At 40.3% G+C, this 23712-nt stretch overlaps 1 protein-coding gene across 4 annotated transcripts in view; it reads left to right on the top strand.

Annotated features, from left to right (window-relative positions):
- Positions 1-23712, top strand: part of mast4 (microtubule associated serine/threonine kinase family member 4) — a 172053-nt gene that overhangs the window by 76646 nt on the left and 71695 nt on the right. For all 4 annotated transcript variants that reach the window (XM_036977104.1, XM_036977102.1, XM_036977101.1 and 1 more), the window contains one exon: positions 16276-16307. In XM_036977104.1, coding sequence (XP_036832999.1) covers positions 16276-16307 — 32 coding nt within the window. The remainder of the gene's footprint in view (positions 1-16275; positions 16308-23712) is intronic.

Below are 23712 nucleotides of genomic sequence, written 5' to 3'. Positions count from 1 at the left end.
AACAAGTTCAAACAGGTGCCACTCCTGTAGACTGAGGAACATCTGATTTAAGTGAACTTCTGGTTGGTGGAGTTGACACATGTTAAACCATACTATTCCTTAGGTGCAGCTCACTTAATAAAAACCTCAACATTTCACCACTAACATTTTCCCAGCCTTTGGGTTGATGTGTTAGATTTTTAAGCGCTCCGCATGGTATGTGGACGTTCCCTAGTGGTTAGAGCGTCGGGCCAGTAACTGAAAGGTTGCTAGATCGAATCCCTGTGCTGACAAAGTAAAAATATGTTGTTCTTAACTGACTTGACTAGTTAAAAAAAGGTTAAATTAAATGAAGTACTGTAACTTCCTCTCTCCATCTGGAAGATAGACATGCAGACAGCCACAAATGTGTGCACTGAAAGTTTAAACCCTACTGTCAGTGAGACACTTCACACAAAGTGTGTACTTATGCCCTACTGTCACTACACACTAATCAGGTATTTATGACAGATATCAGAAATGGTCAAATATTTACATTTCACTGAATGTTTACTTGCCTACGTTATTGATCGGGTTTACTGGAATAACATGCGTACACACGGCTATACAGTAAGAAATTAGGCCTGTAAAGAGTAGAACACTTGAATGACAAGTACACATGGCCACTCATCCAGCCCGTTCTTTATACATATTAATGCCCATTTGAGTTTACTTGTCTTGTGTGAGGCTGTAACATTGAGGCATTACCTCAAGTGTGTCAATGCAGAAGTTGGATGGGTCTGTAACGACAGGGGTTCTGGAGAGAATGTGATCAGTTTATTCCAAGTCTGGATAACTGCAGTTTTCAAAGTCATGGCAATTTGCCTTGCCCAGAGTAAAGGTGATTTAAGAGCAATTGGGGTGTAATACTGCTTAAAGCCTGATTTCAACAGTAATTGTTAGCAATTTCAGGTCATTGAGACAAAAGTGACACAATGCCCTCAGATTAAAAATAGATTCTTATACCTGCTGCCAAGTTTTAGGTAAGTTTGAATTTATACAAGTAGGAAAGGCTTTAGTAAGAATATATTTGTGGAATTTTCGATAATGGGGAAAGCATGAGGAAATGTCTGTGGAATTTTAGTTTTTGCAACAAAATTAACACTGCATTTCAGTCATTGTTTCCCTGTCATCAAATCCCCTTGTGTGAATACCTTAACATACAGTGCCTTCCTGAATTATTGGCTCCCTGGGTAAATATGAACAAAAAGGCTATGTAAAATGTATAGTTTCAGCTTGATCTTACACTGGAAATACCATATGAAGCTAACATTTGAGTTAAAATTGTTCAACCCCAAAAAGTTTAGCATCAATGATTTTTTTCCAAAAACATGCATGTCACAATTATTGGCACCCCTGCATTTAGTTCTTTGTGCAGCCTCTCTTTCCTAAGATAACAGCTCTGAGTCATCTCCTATCATGTTTGATGAGGTGGGACAACACAGGAAGGGATTTGAGACCATTCATCCACACAAACTCTTCAGATCCTTCAGTCCTCGCTTGTGGACTCTCCTCTTCAGCTCACCCCAAAGGTTTTCAACAGGGTTTAGGTCAGGGGACTGGGATGGTCATTGCAAAAGCTTGATTCTATGGTCTTTGAACCGTTTTCGTGTGGATTTGGAGATATGCTTTGGATTGTTGTCCTGCTGGAAGATCCAAAGATGACCCAGTTTTAGCCTTCTGGCAGAGGCATTGTCGAATTATAGTGACAATATCATGTTATACAAATCAAAATTATAATTTATATTTGAGATTCTTCAAAGAAGCCACCCTTTACCTTGATGACAGCTTTGCACACTCTTGGCATTCTCGCTGCCAGCTTCATGAGAAATACTTTTCCAGCAGTCTTGAAGGAGTTCCCACATATGCTGAGCACTTGTTGGCTGCTTTTCCTTCACTCTGCGGTCCAACTCATCCCAAACCATCTCAATTGGGTTGAGGTCGGATGATTTTGGAGGCCAGGTCATCTGATGCAGCACTCCATCACTCTCCGTCTTGGTCAAATAGCCCTTAGACAGCCTGGAGGTGTGTTGGGTCATTGTCCTGTTAAAAAAAACTGTGATATTCCCACTAAGCGCAAACCAGATGAGATGGCATATCGCTGCAGAATGTTGTGGTAGATATGCTGGTTAAGTGTGCCTTGAATTCTAAATAAATCAGTCTCACCAGCAAAGCACCATCACACCACCACCTACATGCTTCACGGTGGGAACCACACATTCGGACAGCATCCGTTCACCTACTCACAATGACACAGCGGTTGGAACCAAAAATCAAAAATTTGGACTCATCAGACCAAAGGAGAAATTTCCACCGGTCTGATGTCCATTGCTTTTGTTTCTTGGCCCAAGAAAGCCTGATTCACGCAGTCTCCTCTGAACAGTTGATGTGTCTTACTTGACCTCTGTGAAGCATTTATTTGGGCTGCAATATCTGAGGTGGTTAACTCCTAATGAACTCACCCTCTGCAGCAGAGGAAACTCTGGGTCTTCCTTTCCTGTGGTGGTCCTCACGAGAGCCCTTTTCATCATAGGGCTTGATGGTTTTTGCGACTGCGCTTGAAGAAACTTTCAAAGTTCTTGAAATGTTCCGTATTGACTGACCTTGATGTCTTAAAGTAATGATATGGCCTGTTTCTTTGAGCTGTTCTTGCCATAATATGAACTTGGTGTTTTACCAAATAGGGATATCTTCTATATACCACCCCTGCCTTGACACAACACAACTTATTGGCTCAAATGCATTAAGAAGGAAAGAAATGCCATAAATGAACTTTTAACAAGGCACACCTGTTAATTGAAATGCATTCCAGGTGACTACCTCACGCCAAGAGTGTGCAAAGCTGTCATCAAGGCAAAGGGTGGCTACTTTGAATAATCTCAAATATAAAATATATTTTGATATGTTTAACCCTTTTTGGGTTACTACATGATTCCATGTGTGTTATTTCAAAGTTTGTCTTCACTATTATTCTACAATGTAGAAAATTGTAAAAAATAAAAACTTGAATGAGTAGGGGTGTCCGAACTATTGACTGGTAGTACATCAATTCGATTTTGTTCATAAGAATTTATAGGGGTGCCAATAATTGGCATGTTAGATTCATATGATATTTTGAGTGTAAGATATAAACAACGACATTTTTTTCCCAGCCTTTTTGTTCGTGTTTACCTAGGGTACCAATTATTCATGAGGATTCTGTACATTGTCCAGCATATTTTCCGATATGTCTTAGCCCTCTGTGCGAAGGTTAACACAGAAGCCAGCCGCACCAATGTGTACACCTGGCAACCGTATCAGGGTGGATGAGCCTGGCCCACCACAGGAGTCGCTAGAGTGCGATGGGACAAGGACAACCCTGCCGGCCAAACCCTCCCTTAATCCGGACGATATTGCGCCAATTGTGAGCCGCCTCATGGGTCCCCCGGTCGCGGCCGGCTGCAACACAGCCCGGTAATGAACCCGGATCTGTTGTGACACTGCTAGCACTGCGATGCAGTGCCTTAGACCGCTTCACCACTTGGGAGGCCTTTGAGTTGTTCATTTTATAGTTGTTTATAATTACAGTTGTAGGACCAGGCATGGGGAGTCTCTAGAGTATTAGCTGTGTTTGTTTCATTTAGCTCCTTTTTCGCATGTATTCTTAATATGAACGAATGAGGACAGGGCATTTCTGGTGAGCCAATTTCTCATGTAATTGCTTTTTTGATTGAAGGTAATTAATTATTTTTTGCATGTTACAGAATGTGTTCTGTTTTTATTTTGTTTATTTCCTATGCCATTGTAAATGTTTTGCAGTTATAAAAAATCTTAACAAATCTCTTGATAATAGTAATTTTGCATAATGTTAAGTGGCCTTGACAAGTTTTTGCTTGGTCAAATCTAACCAATTTTTCTCTTCCTCAATCATATTGCAAGAATCCGTTCTCAGATCATTCCCAGAAATTGTGTTACCAGTAGTTATACTATAGATTTAGTATTGTGTGTCACTAACCAGGTTTCCATCCAATTTGTTTATGCACGTAATAATAATAAATGTCATGACAGGCCTGATGGAAACAGCAAATTTGAAGGTAAACTTTCCAAATGTTGAATACGCTAGATAAGGTGATCTTTTTGTCGGTAAAATTAACTATGTGAGGAAAGGCTGTGGAAATGTTGATTATAATATCCATCATTTGGAAGTTAACTTGGTGACATGTTGTGTGGTCCTCCCACTACAACTTCACTGGTGAAAGTGGAAGGTGATGAGCTTTGACAAATAAAAATAATCTTTCTATTTTGTCCATAATAATGTCATGTAAGCTGTACCTGCACTGTATCGGCCAGCTGTTGGCTAGAACACACGTGCCAATACCAGAGTGGGCACATTCGCAATATAATGCAACATTTTCTGTGACAAAAACATCAGTAGAGTTGAAAATGCAACGGAAACTATTTGACTTGTATTTTTTACTCAGTACATGGGAATTTAAATGCAGAAGTTGTGTGCACTGCGTCATCATGCACAGACGTATCAGCAATAGGTCAATTTGATTTCATCTCTGGTGGGAAAATGCTAATATTTTATTTATGCAGATTTTGGAATATTCACATGAAAATCTCATCAATTGGATGGAAACCTAGCTATAGCAACTCCGATGTGTTGCCTTGGGCTTGTCTAGCACTTTCCTGTACAGGAGTAGCCTACGGCACAATCAGTTCTATCTCAATTTCATATTGCTTTCTCAGTGTCCGACTGCCTCAGTCTGTGCATGGCTATCTGGGGAAATGGCATTTGAGACTGGACTAATCTTCTCGTAGCATGTTATCTGATCATGTCAGTGTATTTGTATTCACAACGTGACATTTGCTCACACAATTGGCTTGTGCTAGGTGCACTGGTAATCCACTAGTGTGAGACTGAGTATTCCTGCCGGCCAGCCAACCTCTTTATTTCATCCACACTATCGGGTGAATGGCACTTTGCATGTATTATCAGTTGTGTGTTGATTGGATATGAGTAGAATTAACCGTGCATGAATAGCTAGTGTTTTGAGTTGGGTTATAGTTTGGCCTTGATGACACGGGATGATTAAGTGTCCTTTTAAATGGACACAAATGGATGTTCTTGGGAAAATATTGTATAATGACTCATGGGGTGTGCTGCTACTGAAGCGGGAATGACAGATTCAGACCTTGTCCATTACTGTATCTATCAGTTTCCTTAGAATTAAAATTACTTGAAGTTGCTGGATGTCAGGGCTCAGGTGACAGTCCAGTTGCCTAGGTTTTCCTTTGTGTTGAGCCAGTGTTTAAAGACTGGGCAGGAAACTTAGTTTTAATTCTTTGAACACATCCAGTAAAATATGTTATCGATACCACACCATTCAAAGTGTTAAATACCATCTTATATCCATTCTGCCAACATATTTTCCACTAGCAACATATAGTATCAATTTGAACTAACAACTTGCTTGGCTTTGTTTGAGATGCAGAGCAGGAGAGGTTCAAGAGCAGAACATATACCAAGTCTAGCTGAGAGGTTAAACCTAAATCAGTTCCTGTCCTGATGAATGAAACCTTCACACTGGACACTGGTGGAGCAGCCAATTGATACATTTATGACAGACTGCATCCCCCTTATCAGGCAAAGTGCTATAGATATCAACAAACAGATCAGTGAAATATCCCACAGTAATTGTGAGCTTTGCCATCAAGAGCGTCTCTCTCTCCATAAATAACAGGAGTTGATCCCTGTCTGAGTGAGCGGAGCATATTGGAGAACAGTTACTTATTATTTTGTGGGCTACCAGTGGTGATGGGGCCGACTGTTTTATATCTCTGAGCTAAAGCCTATGCATTTGTTCTGGGAGCTAACATGGGTTTTTAGGTCTCAGGAAAGGGTTTTCACCAAACCAGCTCAGCTTCATATGCAATCCTGGCCTTTTTAGCAAGCAAGTCATTTGAAGTGTTTGTCATGTAATTTTGTCCTGGTGCCTTCTAGCTTTGTTACTGAAAAGATGTGTACCTGAAAGGGTTAATAGTTAATAATATTCTTTGTTATGACACTTTAAACTCCTATAATAAATCATAAATATATATTCCTTCATTTAAAAGATACTATCATTGTTTCTTCATCTAAGTGTGACAAAGAGGATCTTAAAAAATGTGAGCCGATCTTTCATCTCACTCAGATCAATGAGAGATTTCCGATATGTATGAAAAACGGTTGGGCGAAATGATTAACATGGATAGGATATCACAGTTCCTTTTGAACATGATGCCTTCTTTCTTGTCAGTGGAAATATTAGACACTGGAATCACTAGTGTTTTACTCATGGTATTTACTCATCTTAACCAAAGAGATCCCTGACAGGCTTTCTGGGAGCAGACTCATCAATCAAACGTCAGGTTATATTCTACATCCACACAGAAAGCCTTTGAATCCTTCTATAATTATTCACAACATTAATTATGTGTGTTGGTATAACCACTTTGCTTATACTGGGTAATTCCAGCTGAGATGTCCGCACACTATGGCATACCAGGGAACTCCCGCAGATCGTTTTGATGTCAGCTGTCTCGTCTGTACCCCCAAAATGTCCCATTTTCAACCCTCTCCCACAAAACCTCTCTGGGTTCTTTTTTGTCATTGTTTGCTGATGAGATTAACTTTTAGAGTTGCGTTATTTTAGTGTTGTGCTGTGCTCATCTCAGTTTTTATGTGAAATACTTGGCACATTGATACAGATTGTGTGAGACACAGGCTGTCGTAGTGTAGTTATATTTGGATTGATGACATGTCACACTACCTCGCTCTCAAGAATCTAGTGGCTGAGACATATCTCATTGTGTGTAATACATTATGTTGTGATCATAAGGCATCATAAGACTTTTTATATGCATGTATAATACCTTAATGTCTAGTAGTTTAGATTTCTTGTCATGAAATTTCAACTGTTAATACTTTCTACCTATGTTATACAACGTCATAAGAACTGGTTGTTGGGAGAGAAAAAAACCCCTCGAGGCTGTGGCACTTGTCTTTTGGTGACGTCCCTTCAACCCCTTCATACAACCCCACGATCTGTGTTTAAGGAACTGGGCTTTCTCCTCTTAGTATCCTGCAAGTCAGCAGTTTACCAAGGCCAAGAAAGTGCACTTTTGATCTTGAGATGAGCGAGAAAATCAAAGGGAATTATTAATAAAGCATCACAAGAAGGTCTTTAAAGAGTCACTGCCTGCTTTGATGTCAAGTCTTGCAGTTGACGAGGTTCCCGCCAGAGGTTCCCGCCAGCGGTAATCCAGTGACATTGGGCCCTGCGGAGTATTCAACCATCTGAAGTCATCCCTGTTGCCATCAGTTGTGAATGGATTTTTCGATAGAGCACTCTTATGTACTTTCATGATCGTTTTGCTGCACGTTTCTGACCGTTTCAGGAGGGAGGTTGTTGATAAAAGTGTAGTCTCAGTCTCTGAAGTCTTCTGTCAATACATCAAGAGTATTTTTTTATTTAACTAGGCAAGTCAGTTATGAACATTCTTATTTACAATGACGGCCTAGGAACAGTGGTTTAACTGCCTTGTTCGGGGCAGAATTACAGCTTTTTACCCTGTCAACTCAGGGATTCAATCTAGCAACCTTTCGGTTACTAGTCCAATGCTGTAAGCACTAGGCTACCTGCAGCCCCAGTGTATAGGATCCTCATATACACTGCCTGTTAGCAACCACTTTTTGTTTTTGGCAGTATTTGAGGACGAAGGTTAGTCAAACATGAACTCATCTGTTTTCCTTTTCACTTTGACTAGATTGGCCATATTTTAGCCTCATTACATCATTACTCTATGGCAGCTGTAAATGGCAACATGAACACAAATGACCATGTTCGTCATCAAAACGCTGCTCGTACTTAAGCTAGAAGCAGTTTTATATTGAGAATAAAATTATGACCATAAAATTCTTCAACATAATACAAACCAATGACAAGGTTCTGAGTGAGAGGACTAACTAGTGTCTCAAGTGGCCACACATCTCTCCAAAATGTGCACAGTAATTTCAATGCACTTTATGACTTAAAGAAGAGTCTTAAGCTGTAAGGTGCTTTTTTTGAAGTATCCTAGCTGTGCCGTTGAGGAACTAGAGCAAGCACATTTGCAGTTTTGTTTGGAACACCAATCTGCAATCGCACAATTATTGTTGTTTACGTAATTCAAAAACAACCCATTATAAATCGGAATCATTTGAAAGCTTGTTCTATTGCCAACATGACTAGCTAAATTATAAAGAAGGATCTTAGTGTTAGGCTTTCACAAGGCAATTCAGAGAAACAGATTGTAATTTTGTAATCATAGAAAGGATTAGAGTGCATTAAGGTGCGTGTTCGGCGACAAATTTTTCTTCACAATAGACAAACGAGCTCATTCTGTTCAGAACAACCCAGAGTATGACATGTCATCTGGTAACTGTACATTAAACATAGTGATCATAAACGTTGACACTGTATATGACATGAGTTTTATGATATTGAAATGTGATATGCATATTTGGACTCACTGGTGTTTTTGCTTGCTTGTATGACATCAGAAGCAGTATTTATTATAATCTTTAATCTTTCAAAATACATAGTCCTCTTAATTTACTTTTCCCTCACTCAGACAAAACATTTGCAAAAAGTTGCCCCAATGAGAGGGAGGGATGGGGTGCGTGCTGTGCTCAAGTTCAGAACGGTTGTCAGTCAAAACCCATACAGAGCTGTGAAGCACAGAGCCAGCAAACCAGACCAGGGTTTGAAAAGTCAATGAGAGAATAATTTTTTATTTATTCCTTAGTTGTTCATTTTCTCGAACTCTAAAGGCATAACCCAGATTCGAGCCAATGTCTTAAATAGCTGAACATGTTATTACTCCAACCTCGTGAAAGTGACAAACTGATGTTGCCATTGTCGTCAAAAGCAACTTTATATCAAAGGAGTTCCTTTGATTTGACAGACCTGCACATGCGCATTTTGGCGCTAGATGACTGTTTGAACCGATGGCGTGCTACTGCACACGAGTTTACCTGGCCAACGTCTTCTACGAGTGTGGTTGGGGATTTCTATTGGAGAAACAGTTTCTCCATATCTTTATACCTAACCATCTTTGAGTACGTTTTGCAAGACCCTGGGGTATCGGGTTACATATCCACAACCATTGGAGGCTTGGGAGTCCCGCCTTAATTCACTGTCTGGGCTCTGTCAATTTTTGGAGAAGGGGTTTGTCACATGCACGTAGCACTGGAATGCTGATTGTCCCGCATCAAGTCCCATTGTTCTTAGACAAACACAAATGGTTTTATCGAATGAAAAAAAAATGTTTTAAACTATTTGTAGATGTGAACCCAAACTACGTTGTGGTGAATAGGTTGTTCATAGCTATGACATTTAAAAAATTAAATTTACTCTTTTTCATAGGATTTACTATGTTAGTTCATACTAGTACAAAAGTGCATACAACTCTTAGATAAATTATGAATATTTCCAAAAAGCCGAAAATGTAAGCTTTCTAGCAGTGGCATTACTAGGTACTGTTCATCGCCCTCTCATGAAAATGTTATACACGGCCATACACTTAACATTAACATGGAACAGGTGGCTCGATGAGACACGGTGGCATGACTCTCTTCACAGCTTTTTATTTATAGTAAGCCTATTGGCACAAGGTAAACAGATCCTCACTTGTGCTTTCTGAAGACTAAACCCAAAACACAGTTTGTCAAGTAGATTCACTGTATGGATGTGATATTGCTTTTCTGCAGATTATGCCTGTGGAAGGTTTTGTTTGACTGATGTGTTTATTCAGTAACACAACATCCTCTTTTGAAGTCTGTTTTTCACAGTGAGAGATGGAGGAAGCAAGAGTTAAAAACAACTATGAACTGAAAAGAGTTCTTATGCGTTCAGCCAACAGTCTGCAGCCTGCACAGCGTAGCGTGATAGCTGGCTATTTGACCCTACCAGGAGCCGAGGAAAGTCTGTAGAAAATGGATTGGCAACAGCTTACTCTTAAATTGCTCATTCTATGATATTCTGTGGACATAGCTGAGAGGCATTGGAATAATCATGGATAATATTCATGATTATTAATCATGTAAGTCTAGCAATTTGTAAAGATCTTAAAATATTTCAATATTTCAGTCCAAATAGTTTTCAGCTAGTGATTTAACATTAGGAATGTAGCAGTGGATAAGAACTTGTGGCATTGTACATCTAGCTGCCATATTCCACTGTCATACCATCTAGACATGACAAGATTTCCAATAAGGTTTTAGCTTTGACCTAGTCTACTCTTTGTCCTTCAGCAAGTGATCATTCATAGACGGACCATACCACCCTGCGTCCCTCTGCTGGCTTGTCTCAACAGTTAAGTAAGGTTGGATCTTGGTCAATTCTTGGATGGGAGACCAGGTGCAGCTGTCGGCTCTGGGTCCTTCTATTGTCAATATCTGCACCAGCCTCATCACACCCTTATCCCAGTCTCTTCAGTAAAGTCTCTCCCCAGACTCTCCACCCCCGCCTTGTCATTACTCTGTAGATGAGAGCGCAATAGAGGCGCCGCGTGACCCTAGTCTCTCTGACAGACCCCCCGCCACGAACCTAAACGTCATAGGTCATCCAATCTGACCCCAGACACAGCAGGAGCTTAGCCAATCACAGGGCAACACACAAGTCATTAATCCCCCCTCCTTTATGACATCAGTAGGAGGGATGGGAGAAGGGCAACTTCTGCATCATACTGCGCTCTCACATTAGCTACAGAAAAACCTAGCCATAATAACTTTCAACAATGTTGGATGAGAGGAATGCTGAGAAACTATGGATTAAAATGCGGTCAGTCAGTGAACTGCAGTCCAAATATCACAGCAAATTATATTAAGCGAGCGTCACAGTAAACCACTTGGTTAGGATAGTGGATGTTTTGAATGCATCTTTCATCCCTTTGGAGACTGTTGATCCTTTGTTTTACCATTTATGCTTAACAGTGATGGTTCACTCTTCATTCTGTTCAATGTCTAGGAGATTAAGGTCATGTTTTGGATCAAGTTTTTCTTCCCTTTGGAGAATTTTGATAGTTTTTCCTACTCATTCAAGCTCAACTTTGAGGGTCCATTTTGAATGACTGTTTTGTCTAGGACTTCTGAGTGGTATTATGATATCACCCATATTGCTATTGTTATGGATCACATTTCTCTTCTGTTTGGGTAATATAGGCAGTCTTTCTTACCCATCCATGTTTAACTTTGAGGGTTCACTCTTCACATGTTGTTTAGTAGGTTTTGGATCAAGTGTAACTTTCCTTTGATAGTTTTCCATTCTCACTCGTGCTCAACTTTGAGGGTTCACTCTTCACATGTTGTTTAGTAGGTTTTGGATCAAGTGTAACTTTCCTTTGATAGTTTTCCATTCTCACTCGTGCTCAACTTTGAGGTTTGACTTTGAATGTTGCCTGCTGCTGTTGCCTAGTATCAGATCAAGTTTTGTTCCCTATGGAGAATATTGATCGTTTTTCTTAGCGTGGAAGCTGCAGTCTGACTGCTATTCAGTCTGGGTGTTCTGTTATGATTACCATGTCGCACCCCGCAGTGGTTTCATGCACACTGATGTGTCTTCACACCATATGGTGTAGTCTAGCCTGCATGCTTACAGGGGTGTTTGCTTTCAGAAATAGCACCATTTGAGCTGTTTGAGTTTTGCATACTCTGTCTCACAGTATCAGGTGTGACTAAGTAGAATAAACAGGACGCAAGTCTTCAGTTTATTTCTTCAAACACAAACCAGTTAATTTTTTTTTTGTCAGTAGACAAACTTCTGTAAGGGATATAGTCATGACTTCAATGTAAAGTATTGTCACAATTCACAGTAGGCCTAAGTCTACAGTATGTACTTTGAATCTTAAGGGTAATCTGGGAGCGTGATTTGATTTGATTTGATCTCCACAGGTTTTTACCAGGATTTGTCATAGCAGTGTGTCAGTGAACCAGCTAGACCGGACAGTAGACGCCCACTGTGATTTGCTATGCTGTATTTGGTTAGAATTCACATTAGCGTTAACTCATTCCCTTCTTGTAATTAGCGATGTGAACCGCGGTCATGTTAGCCAATGAAATCGTGTCCTGGGTGCACAGGAGCCAGCACAGGGGGCAGACATTCAGCTCTAATTGATGGCAATGGGGAGGGGCTTAGTTAATTTCTGCTGACTAGAAGAACCTTTAAAGACATGTCTTTAAACACTTCTGTCTCATCTCTGACAAAGGGACTTCACTATGTATTTCTTCAACCATAGTTATTTTAGGTATTGTTGAGTATTATTGTTTAGTGCAGTGACATACTGCAGAAGGGGTTTGGAATGAAACGAGTTACAAATTGAATTGTTTGGGTTTTAGTCATGTAATTGTCATGTGTGGTAATTAAGGCTGGGAGATATGGCCTAAAAATCACATCTAGATTTTTTTCCCAAATTTATGGGCAATTCATGATGTTTTCTCGAAATAAGCCTTTTTGTACAATTTAAAGGTCAAATATTCTGCATTTCAAACAGTCAAATCATCTAAGGAATTCAGAGATTGTGAAGTTATACCTAGCATAATCCTTCCACAAATTAATCAAAATAGTTTAACCTGCTTTTTGTTGTTGCAATAGTCAACCATTTACAAAAAAAAATGAAGCTGAAATTGGGATTTTATTTTAGGAATAAGGCCTGTTTTTCTTTTGAAGCCAGGAGGAGGCTAGTGTCAGCTACATTTATGCCTTTACTAGACTATGGGGATATTTTATATATGAATGCTTCCGCTCAGTGTTTGAGATCAGTTGACACACCATGGCACTTTGAGATTTATTTTAAACTGCAAAACCCTTACGCACCCCTGCACTTTCTATACCAGGGTTGGCTGGCCTTCTATAGTCACTCGTAGGCTCAGTCACTGGTATACCTTTATTTACAAAGCCATTTTGGGTTTTACTACCATATTATTTGTGCATTTTTTTTGTTCAGAAATGTGGTGGGTACTCTCTTCGTTCGCTGGACTTTATCCTGCTAACTGTTCCAAATGTCCGAACTGAATTTGGTAAAAGGGCTTTTATGTACTCTGCGCCATCGTCTTGGAACACCTTCCAAAATACTTTTAAACTGGAAGAACTTGTCCCGATTGGTGTTTTTAAATCACTGATGAAGGATTTTGAGGCTGATTCTCTGACCTGTCAAAGTTTTTAAATTTGCTGTTTTATAGTCTTGTGAATTCAATGGTTTTTACTACGTAGATAACTTGTAGTTTTTCATGTTGTCTGTCTGTAATTTTTTTTGTAATGACTTGGTGCTGCCTATCTTGGCCAGGGCGCTCTTGAAAAATAGATTTTAATCTCAATGAACCCTTCCTGGTTAAATAAAGGTTAAATACATTTTTAAAAAGTCACTCATCTTGGTTTCAAGTCTATCTATGAAAATGTCCTTTTTTAACTAGAACCATGCATTATGCACATTTTACTAATAATAACAAACTTTTTGTAGCAGGCATTTAGGATATAGAAAATTAACACCGGTCTCATCAAACTCTCAAGTCCACTTGCTAGTGATTAGCCAGCTAATCCTTATATAAGGAACTGCCAACTTCTGAGAAATAAGGTAGGCCACTTGATTTCAACATCTGAACAAAGTGGACAGGCTAACATGCTTTTCAAACAGTTGGAGACAGACGGGGTGTTTTCATAATTAAACTGTTCAACCTTGTGAACCTTTGCCCCAGTCTGAGGGCCTGAGCGCCCTGGAGCAGGTTTTTATCAAGGACCACTCTGTACTTTGCACTGTTCATCTTTTCCTGAATCCTGACTAGTCTCCCAGTCCCTGCTGCTGAAAATCATCCCCACAGCATGACACTGCCACAACCATGCTTCACCGTAAGGATGGTGCCAGGTTTTCTCCAGACGTGACACTTGGCATTCAGGCCAGAGAGTTCAATCTTGGTTTCATCAGACCAGAGAATATTGTTTATCATGGTCTTGAGTGCCTAAAGGAAACTCCAAGCGGGCTGTCATGTGCCTTTTACTGAGGAGTGTCTTCCGTCTGGCTCTTTTACCATAAAGGCCTGATTGGTGGAGTGCTGCAGAGATGGTTGTCCTTCTGGAAGGTTCTCCCATCTCCACAGAGGAACTCTGGAGCTCTGTCAGAGTGCCCATCAGGTTCTTGGTCACCTCCCTGACTTCTCCCCCGTTTGCTCAGTTTGGTCGGGCAGTCAGCTCTAGGAAGAGTCTTGGTGGTTCCAAACTTCTTCCATTTAAGAATGATGGAGGCCACTGTTCTTGGGGATCTTCAATGCTGCAGACATTTTTTGGTACCCTTTCCCAGATCTTTTCCTCGACACAATCCTGTCTCGGAGCTCTACGGACAATTCCTTCGACCTCATTGCATGGTTTTTGCTCTGACATGCACTGTCAACTGTTGGACCTTATATAGACAGGTGTATGCCTTTCCAAATCATGTCCAATCAATTGAATGTACCACAGGTTGACTCCATATTGTAGAAACATCTCAAGGATGATCAATGGAAACAGGAAGCTCCTGAGCTCATTATCAAATATCATGGCAAAGATTCTGAATACTTATATAAAGTTTATTTATTTTTTTTTTTTAACTGTTTTTGCTTTGTCATTATGGGGTATTGTGTGTAGATTGAGGAACATTTTATTTAATCCATTTTAGAATAAGGCTGCAATGTAACAAAATGTGGAAAAAGTAAAGGGGTCTGAATACATTCCGAATGCACTGTAAATGGGAAGGTGCACACAGCACAGAGGTGTGAAGGTGAGACCAAAAATACAACATGACAACAAGAGGACATAAACGCTCATGAAAAAAAAAACTTGATTCTTGATTCCTTACAGGAATTTGGAATATCGCGCAAAAACATTAATTCGATATATCACCCAGCTCTAGTGGTAGTGGAAATTCTTGTTGTTCGGAATCTGGAAGCAATTGAATGGAAATGCCAATCGAGTCGACGCCACATGCTGTAAGTGCTCTTGAGATTAGTGCAAAAGTCCTTTATGTATGTACACCTCAGTGCAGTTCCACAGTCGCAATTCAAATGTATTCTGTTCACTTGCTCTGTGTAGTTACAGGCTGGTTTAGTTAGTAAACACATTCACCGCAGCAGTCCCTATCCAGCCATTGACCATATCAGGAAATGACAGCACCTCTTCACTGTAAATGCTCCCCTCTGCTGGTATATTAATACTATTGCATTTCCCCAAGTGCACACTGCATAGCTTGGTGTGCATTTTTGGGCAACCTCTTAACCTTTATTGCATTTATAACACATTGAGGCCTGATTTTAAAGGTGCAGTATTCAAACTGTGCATAATGATGAATACACTACTTTTATAATATATACAGATGTGGATATTTAAAGGGAATCGAGGCAGTTTCTGTCCAGTAAAGGGTATGATTTCTGTGGATTCAGCAGCCTGTAAACATATTCCGATCCATCTCAATTGATGAATGAAACATTCACATTTACGCAAATGCTTATTCTACATTTTTTCACATTGATTGACAGGTACAGTAAATACAAAGCTGGCATGGATCAACGTGCTTAATCCGCTCGGGTGGCCAATCAATTAAAGTATTGTTGTTGATCTTTCCCCCGTTGCAGGGACTGCTACGGTACAGTACAAACCCCGGTTGGAGTTTACTGTAGCTTATGTCATTGGTTTCCTGAGAAAAATATTTGTTTATGCTTGTAAGGGTCAAGCAATTAGCCATTTTTCCTCTTCTGAGGCACAGTAATTCTGTGATTTGCATATGGCCTCTGACGAGAGTGTGAATTGGTTCATTATTAACTTTGTGAACCAGTGCTTTTTATCTCGAGGGACTCAGAAACTGGGTCAGCGTCTGGAGCCAAGAAAGTGAAGTTATGCTTTGGGAGTGGATGAATGGACACTCAGACAGGGTGGTATGTCTGCATCCGTGCGCAGGTCATGGCTTTTATTGATATTTTATTTAAATGACAATGACAAATAATGCACATCCCATTTAAGTGGCCGAGGTAGCTAATAAAATAACTGATCCATCGGCTAGTCACACTGTCTGAATGTCAATCTATGACCTCTATGTAGGTCTGTCAATACAAAAGCATCCATTTAACATCCTAGTGTTTTCAGGTTGTATGTCATGCTGTTTATCAAAGATACTGTGTCAACATTTAATATATTTTGTCCTAATCTTTTTTCCTTTATTTTTTATTTACAGAAGGAGCTGAGTCTTCCAAGGAGGGGAAGTTTGTAAGTTTGAACTGGTTCTTATATTAAACGTGCAGTATTTTTGTGCAGCTCTTGCAACCTGCATACAGTGTGTGTGTGTGTTATCCATGGAGCCAAAGAAGGGAATCCTGTTCTATAGTAAAATGTTTCATTCTCATGCACCTATTTTCTGATAATCTAGATGTTTCATTTAAACAAGTAAATTAATCAGAATAAAGTCTCAATTAGAAGCAAAGCTTTTATTTAAATAGCTGACTAAGCCAACCTCATCGGACCCTCGAACTAAATTGCATTTGTAGGTACAATATTTGTAACATAACCAACCAGTGCAAAATTGGTTTCAGTACAGTGATATGTACCCTGCAGTCTATTGGCCTTTGTGAACTGATTCTAATAGAATAAGATGCATGCATCTCACTGACCCCTAGACCATTACATTGTTGAAAGATCTTCATGGGAAAAAATGACTGAAGTAATCTCCTCTATAGGGTTGATCAATAGTATAATACACTGTTTATAGACACTAGGGTTTATACATGTTATATACACTATAACAGGTATTATAATTCCCAAACCCCCAGGGGTACGTGCAATTTAGTTGGGGTTATGCCAAATAAAAAGTGTGAATTTTTATTGATTTTTATAAATACATAATCTTTTCAAACAGACATTTATATTTTCCAAAGGGGCTATACTTTTGGGTGAGGTTTTTTTCTCAGCTGAAAAGCCTTGTTTCTGAATAGCCTCGCCCATAATAAAATTAAATCTAGTGTTCAGCAAAATAACAACACAATGTCAAATACGGGTAGCCTATGCAAATAATTAACATCCAATCACATTAACCGTTACTCTCTCGCGGGAATTCCACTAACGGTCCTTAAGTAGCCAAATGTAGCTGAAAATGCTCGAAAATGTAGAATTGGTTAAAAAAAAAGTAAGACACATACCAGCTCTATTGGTAGTACTGCTACTACCAGCAGTACTACACCTGCACCTGTCGACGACACAAGTTGTTCTGCTGCCACGAGCACATCCAATGCTAGCATCAGTAATTCTACATTTTTTGTTAGCCCAGCTATCATGGACACTGACAGTTGTGAATCCGAAGAGCTACTTCCCCCTTACCCGGGAAAGCACCGAACAACAGACAGAGACATTGGAACATCGAAGAGGCGCAAATATGAGAGCTAAATTGATTTGGGGTTCACTTATATTGGGAGTAGTGCCTTTCCTCAGCCACGGTGTGTTATATGTGCAAAAGTACTATCTCACAACTTGCTGAGACCTTCACTCTTGCACAGACATTTAGAAACAAAACATGCCCTTTTTGTGTGAGAATTCAGTTGACTTTTGAGTAGTAAGACATGTATAAAAGCAACAGATACCATTAATAAGAAGGGGCTAGAAGCTTCTTATATGGTGAGCTCCCGAGCCCCATACTATTGTGGAGGACTTCTTCCTGGTGCCGCAGATATGGCTGGGACAATGCTGGGGGAAAAGGCAAAAAAAAACTATACAGACAATGTCTTCATCAAACAGCACTGTTTCACGACGCAGCAGTGACATGGCAGGATACGTTTTGAAACCATTACTGCGTCGCATACAAGCCAGTGAATTCTATGCGTTACAGCTGGATGAGTCAACAGATGTGGCGGGCCTGGCACAGCTCCTGGTATATGTCTGTTACGTTTATGGGTGGTCATCTAAGGAAGACATCCTCTTCTGGAAACCAGGACATCATGAGAGGATCTTTTTAAAGTACTGGACAGCTTTGTGACATCAAATGGACTTTGGTGGTCAAGATGTGTTGGTATCTGTAGTGATGGTGCAAAAGCCATGACAGGAAGACATAGTAGAGTGATAACGCGCGTGCCAGCAGTTGCTCCCGACGCCACTTGGGTACACTGCAGCATCCACCGAGAGGCTCTTGCTGCCAAGGGAATGCCTGACAGCTTGAAAGACGTTTTGGACACTACAGTGAAAATGGTTCATTTTGTTAAAGCAAGACCCCTGAACTCTCGTGTATTTTCTGCGTTATGCAATGATATGGGCAGCGACCATGTAACGCTTTTGCAACGTACAGAATTGCGCTGGTTATCAAGGGGCAAAGTTTTGACACATTTAAAAAAAAAAATTAGAGTAGCTTATGTCCTTTACTGACCATCATTTTCTGACTGCTAGCATGACGACGAGTTTCACACAACTGGCCTATCTGGGTGATGTTTTTTCCTCACCGGAATGATCTGAATTTAGGATTACAGGGACTCGCCTCAGCTATATTCAATGTGCGGGTCAAAATTGAGGCTATGATTAAGAAGTTGGAGCTCTTTTCTGTCTGCATTAACATGGACAACACACAGGCCTTTCCATCATTGTATGTTTTTTGTGTGCAAATGAACGCTTCCGGACAATGTCAAATGTGATATAGCAAAGCATCAGGGTGAGCTGTGTGCGCAATTACGCAGGTACTTTCCCGAAACGAATTACACAAACTGGATTCGTTATCCCTTTCATACCCTGCCTTCAGTCCACTTACCAATATCTGAACAAAAGAGCCACATCGAAATTGCAACAAGCGGATCTGTGAAAATTGAATTAAATCAGAAGCCACTGCCAGATTTATGGGCTCAGAATAGGGTTGCGCTGTTAAGACACTGATGCCCTTTGCAACCATGTACCTATGTGAGAGTGGATTCTCGGCCCTCACTAGCATAAAAACTAAATACAGGCACAGACTGCGTGGAAAATGATTTTAGACTGAGACTCTCCAATACAACCCAACATTGCAGAGTTATGTGCATCCTTTCAAGCACACCCTTCTCAATAACCAGTGGGGAGTTATTCACAATTTTTTTATGAACAAATAAGGTTCAATATGTAAGATGGCTGAATAAAGGGCAAAATTATTGATTATATTATTTGTGCCCTGGTCCTATAAGAGTCTCACTTCCCACGAGCCGGGTTGTGACACTCGCACTCATTCTTATTTTTAATAAATGTATTGAATAGTGTGTGTGTGTGTGTGTGTGTGTGTGTTTTGCACGCTTACAATGATGTCAAAACACAACATTTGAGAGTGTGCTGACTCTGGTGCTAGAGGGGGTACGCAGCTGAAGGTTGAATGTTTGAAGGGGTACGGGACTATGAAAAGTTTGGGAACAACTGCACTATAGAATAGGGTCTATAGACGCTAGAGGGGCTAGAGAGACGCTCAAGGGGATATTATGGTGTCTGTTGGAGGTGATGCATGTGCCTTAGATGGCACATGTTTAATTAATTACTGAAAATATTGTGACCTTTTGGTAGAGAGGCAGGCCTTAACCACACGATATATGGAGTAGGATGAATCTGCCCCTTAGTGTTTCCTCCCCCTAATGGTTACGGTAAGGAGTCAAGCAGGATAAGCTGAAGCTAGATCTGTGCCTGAGGGCAACTTTTACCTGGAGATTGTCCCTGAAAGGGATCCAGATAGGATTAAGTCAGGTGCTCTGTCTGCCTGCCTCAGGCTAGGGCAAAGAAACAGCAGGAGCACTATAGGATTACAGGTGAATGGTGTTGACTGTATTTGCAACAGGACCTGATCTGGTTACGAATGCCGATAAAGCCTCAATATAAAGTGGGATTTGAAAACACAAAAGGCGTCACCCAGCTATTTGTTTCATTTATGAATATCACAGTCCAACAGGTTTAGTCCTTCTCAGCTAAAGGCATCCTGTGTATTTCATGCCTATTCTGATGGGCTTGTGTGGCAGGTTTCAGTGTGACATGGATTATGATGGGGGAATGATTTGACTGCAGAGGGGAGACAAGGAGATGATCCACCAATATGTGTCAGGGGACCGCTTTCGAAAGCGCACGCAGTGTCTTTGGACCCAAGGGGCCTCTATTGCCTCTGGTGTCCATGGTGATTGGCTTTGACATCATATTGGCCTCTTTTTTTTCCCTTAATGTTGTATTGAAGAATGTCAGCGTTGTCCCATTTATGGAACATCTGGCATTTGTTGGGTGATAAAATGTACGTTACTGAATAAGATGGTCTACCTTTAATCGATGCTTGAGTTGAACCCTTGGCTAAAATGTATTTTCTATTCCTGTCTGACTTCGAGAAATACTTGAAAATGTTATGAGTTGATGCACTCAAACAAAGCTAGGATTCAATCTCAATGGAAAGTGAGGAAGGGCATTTCAACACTTCCTTGTTGTGGTGGTTTTGATTTATAGGTTTGATTCCTAAAAGAGACGTCAATGTATCACTTAGACGAAAGTCTGACTTGCAGTGCATTCGGAAAGTATTCAGACCCCTTCCCTTTTTCCAAATTTTCTTACATTACAGCCTTACTCTAAAAAGTTATAAATAAATAAAAATTCCTCAACAATCTACACGCAATACCCTATAATGACAAAGTGAAAAACAGGTTTTTAGAAATGTTCGCAAATTTACTCAAATAAAAAACATATACCTTATTTACATAAGTATTCAGACCCTTTGCAATGAGACTCGAAATTGAGCTCAGGTTAATCCTGTTTCCATTGATCATCCTTGATGTTTCTTCAACTTGATTTGATTCCACCTGTGGTAAATTCAATTGATTTGACCAGATTTGGAAAGGTGTGTCAGTGCATGTCAGAGCAAAAACCAAGCCATGAAGTCAAAGGAATTGTTCGTAGAGCTCTGAGACAGGATTGTGACGAGGCACAGATCTGGAGAAGTGTACCAAAATAATTGTCGCATTGAAGGTCCCCAGGAACACAGTGGCCTCCGTCATTCTTAAATGGAAGAAGTTTTGAACCACCGAAGCCTCATCCTAGAGCGGGCCGCTTGGCCAAACTGAGCAATCGGGGGAGGTCAGGGAGGTGACCAGGAACCCAATGGTCACTCATCAGAGTTCCAGAGTTCGTCTGTGGAGATGGTTGTCCTTCTGGAATGTTCTCCCATCTCTGCAGCACACACCAATTTGGCCTTTATGTTAGTGGCCAGATAGAAGGCACTCTTCAGTAAAAGAGTTTGCAAAAATGCACCTAAAGGACTCTGACCATGATAAACAAGATTCTCTGTTCTGATGAAACCAAGATTGAACGCTTCGGTCTAAATGCGAAGCGTCACGTCTGGAGGAAACCTGGCATCATCCCTACGGTGAAGCATGGTGGTGGCAGCAACATTCTGTTGGGGTGTTTTTCAGCGACAGGGACTTGGAGTCAAGTCAGGATCGATGGAAAGATGATTGGCGAAAAGTACAGAGATTCTTGATGAACACCTGCTCCAGAGCTCTCAGGACCTAAGACTGGGGTGAAGGTTCACCTTCCAAGAGGATCGGCAGAGAAGAATGGGAGAAATTCCCCAAGGACAAGTGTTCCATGCTTGTACCAAAGAAGACTCGAGGCAGTAATTGCTGCCAAAGGTGCTTTAACAAAGTAGAGTAAAGGGTCTGTATACTTATGTAAATGTGATATTTCCAGGGGGGTTTAAATATAAATTTGCAAACATTTCTTCACCTGTTTTTGCTCTGTCATTATGGGGCATTGTGTATAGATTGAGGGGGGAAAACTATGTATTCAATTTTAGAATAAGGCTGTAACGTAACAAAATTTGGAAAAAGTCAAGGGGTCTGAATACTTTCCAAATACACTATGTGTTCGTAGCTCCAGTTTGTGTTAAGCCCATTGAGAGTAGTGCGCTGGGTAATGTTACAGCCATTGGCCCGGTTTACTTCTGTGTCTAGAGTTTCGGAAAACACTTCAGTGTCATTTGACAACTGGCTACTTCACAAACTCCTGGGTGCTTGGGTCAACTACTGCCCCGCTATCCTCTCTCCCATTCTTTGTATTCGTAGGCAGCCACTTCCTGTATTTGTTCCATACAGCAAATATAGGCCAGCTACACCTATTTGTTAAAGGTACAATGGAGAGAAAGTAGGGTAGAGCAACACAGAAAATCTGAGGGGGAAGATCAATATCACTTTACTCTTTTGGAGTTAAAAATGAGAGCGTGTATTTCAATAATGCTTTATTGATGCATATGTCCAGCATTAACAAATAGTATTTCAATAAATCTCGTTGGTGATTTATGACATGTCCAATATGACAAATCTATCATGTGTATGGTTGTCTGTCTCCAGTCATCGGTTGTGTTGACAGCGTCTCTGTGGGGGCCAGAACACAGCCGAGAATGAACACCTGACAAAAGCAAAGTTCATCAACTCAGCAGAACAATCAGATGGCTGTTTGAGAATAACAGTGACTCATGTTCATTGGACATGGAAGAAATGTGATACTTACTGTAAGAGAGCCACGGAGAAGAGGTGAAAAAGAGGAGCACAGACATTCCAATTAACTGAAGTAGAAGAAAGCAAAAACTATATTCCCGGATGGAATATTGCTGTCATTTCATTTAAACATGTTTTAAGACAAGTGAATGTATTTTGTCCTTTTTCCTTTTGCCCCTTTCTGTTTTTCTGCATCTATATCAATTAGAGGTCAACCAATTAAATGTTTCAACGCCGATACCGATTAATTGGCCTTATTTATTTTTAATAATGACAATTACAACAATACTGAATGAACAATGAACACTTTTATTTTAACTTAATATAATACATCAATAAAATCAATTTAGCCTCAAATAAATATTGAAACATGATTCATTTGTTTTAAATAATGCAAAAACAAAGTGTTGGAGAAGAAAGTAAAAGTGCAATATGTGCTATGTAAGAAAGCTAACGTTTAAGTTCCTTGCTCAGAACATGAGAACATTTGAAAGCTGGTGGTTCCTTTTAACATGAGTCTTCAATATTCCCAGGTAAGAAGTTTTAGGTTGTAGTTATTATAGGAATTATAGGACTATTTCTCTCTATACCATTTGTATTACACATACCTTTGACTATTGGATGTTCTTATAGGCATTTTAGTATTGCCAGTGTAACAGTATAGCTTCCATTCCTCTCCTCGCCGCTACCTGGGCTCGAACCAGGAACACATTGACAACAGCCACCCTCAAAACATCGTTACCCATCGCTCCACAAAAGCTGCAAGGGGAACAACTACTTCAAGGTCTCAGAGCTAGTGATGTCACCGATTGAAGCGCTATTAGCGTGCACCCCGCTAACTAGCTTGACATTTCACATCGGTTACACCAGCCTCATCTCGGGAGTTGATAGGCTTGAAGTCATAAACAGCTTAAAGCACAGCGAAGAGCTGCTGGCAAATGCACGAAAGTGCTGTTTGAATGAATGCTTACGAGCCTGCTGCTGCCTACCATCGCTCAGACTGCTCTATCAAATATCAAATCATAGACTTAAGAAATGGTCTTCACACAGTTCGCAACCAACCAGGCGGCCCAAACTGCTGCATATACTCTGACTCTGCTTGCACTGAACGCAAGAGAAGTGACACAATTTCCCTAGTTAAAATAAATGTTAGCAGGCAATAT

This window comes from Oncorhynchus mykiss, chromosome 5 (genome assembly GCF_013265735.2).
Source record: "Oncorhynchus mykiss isolate Arlee chromosome 5, USDA_OmykA_1.1, whole genome shotgun sequence".
Taxonomy (NCBI): Eukaryota; Metazoa; Chordata; class Actinopteri; order Salmoniformes; family Salmonidae; genus Oncorhynchus; species Oncorhynchus mykiss.
This window is presented reverse-complemented; position numbering and strand designations above follow the sequence as displayed.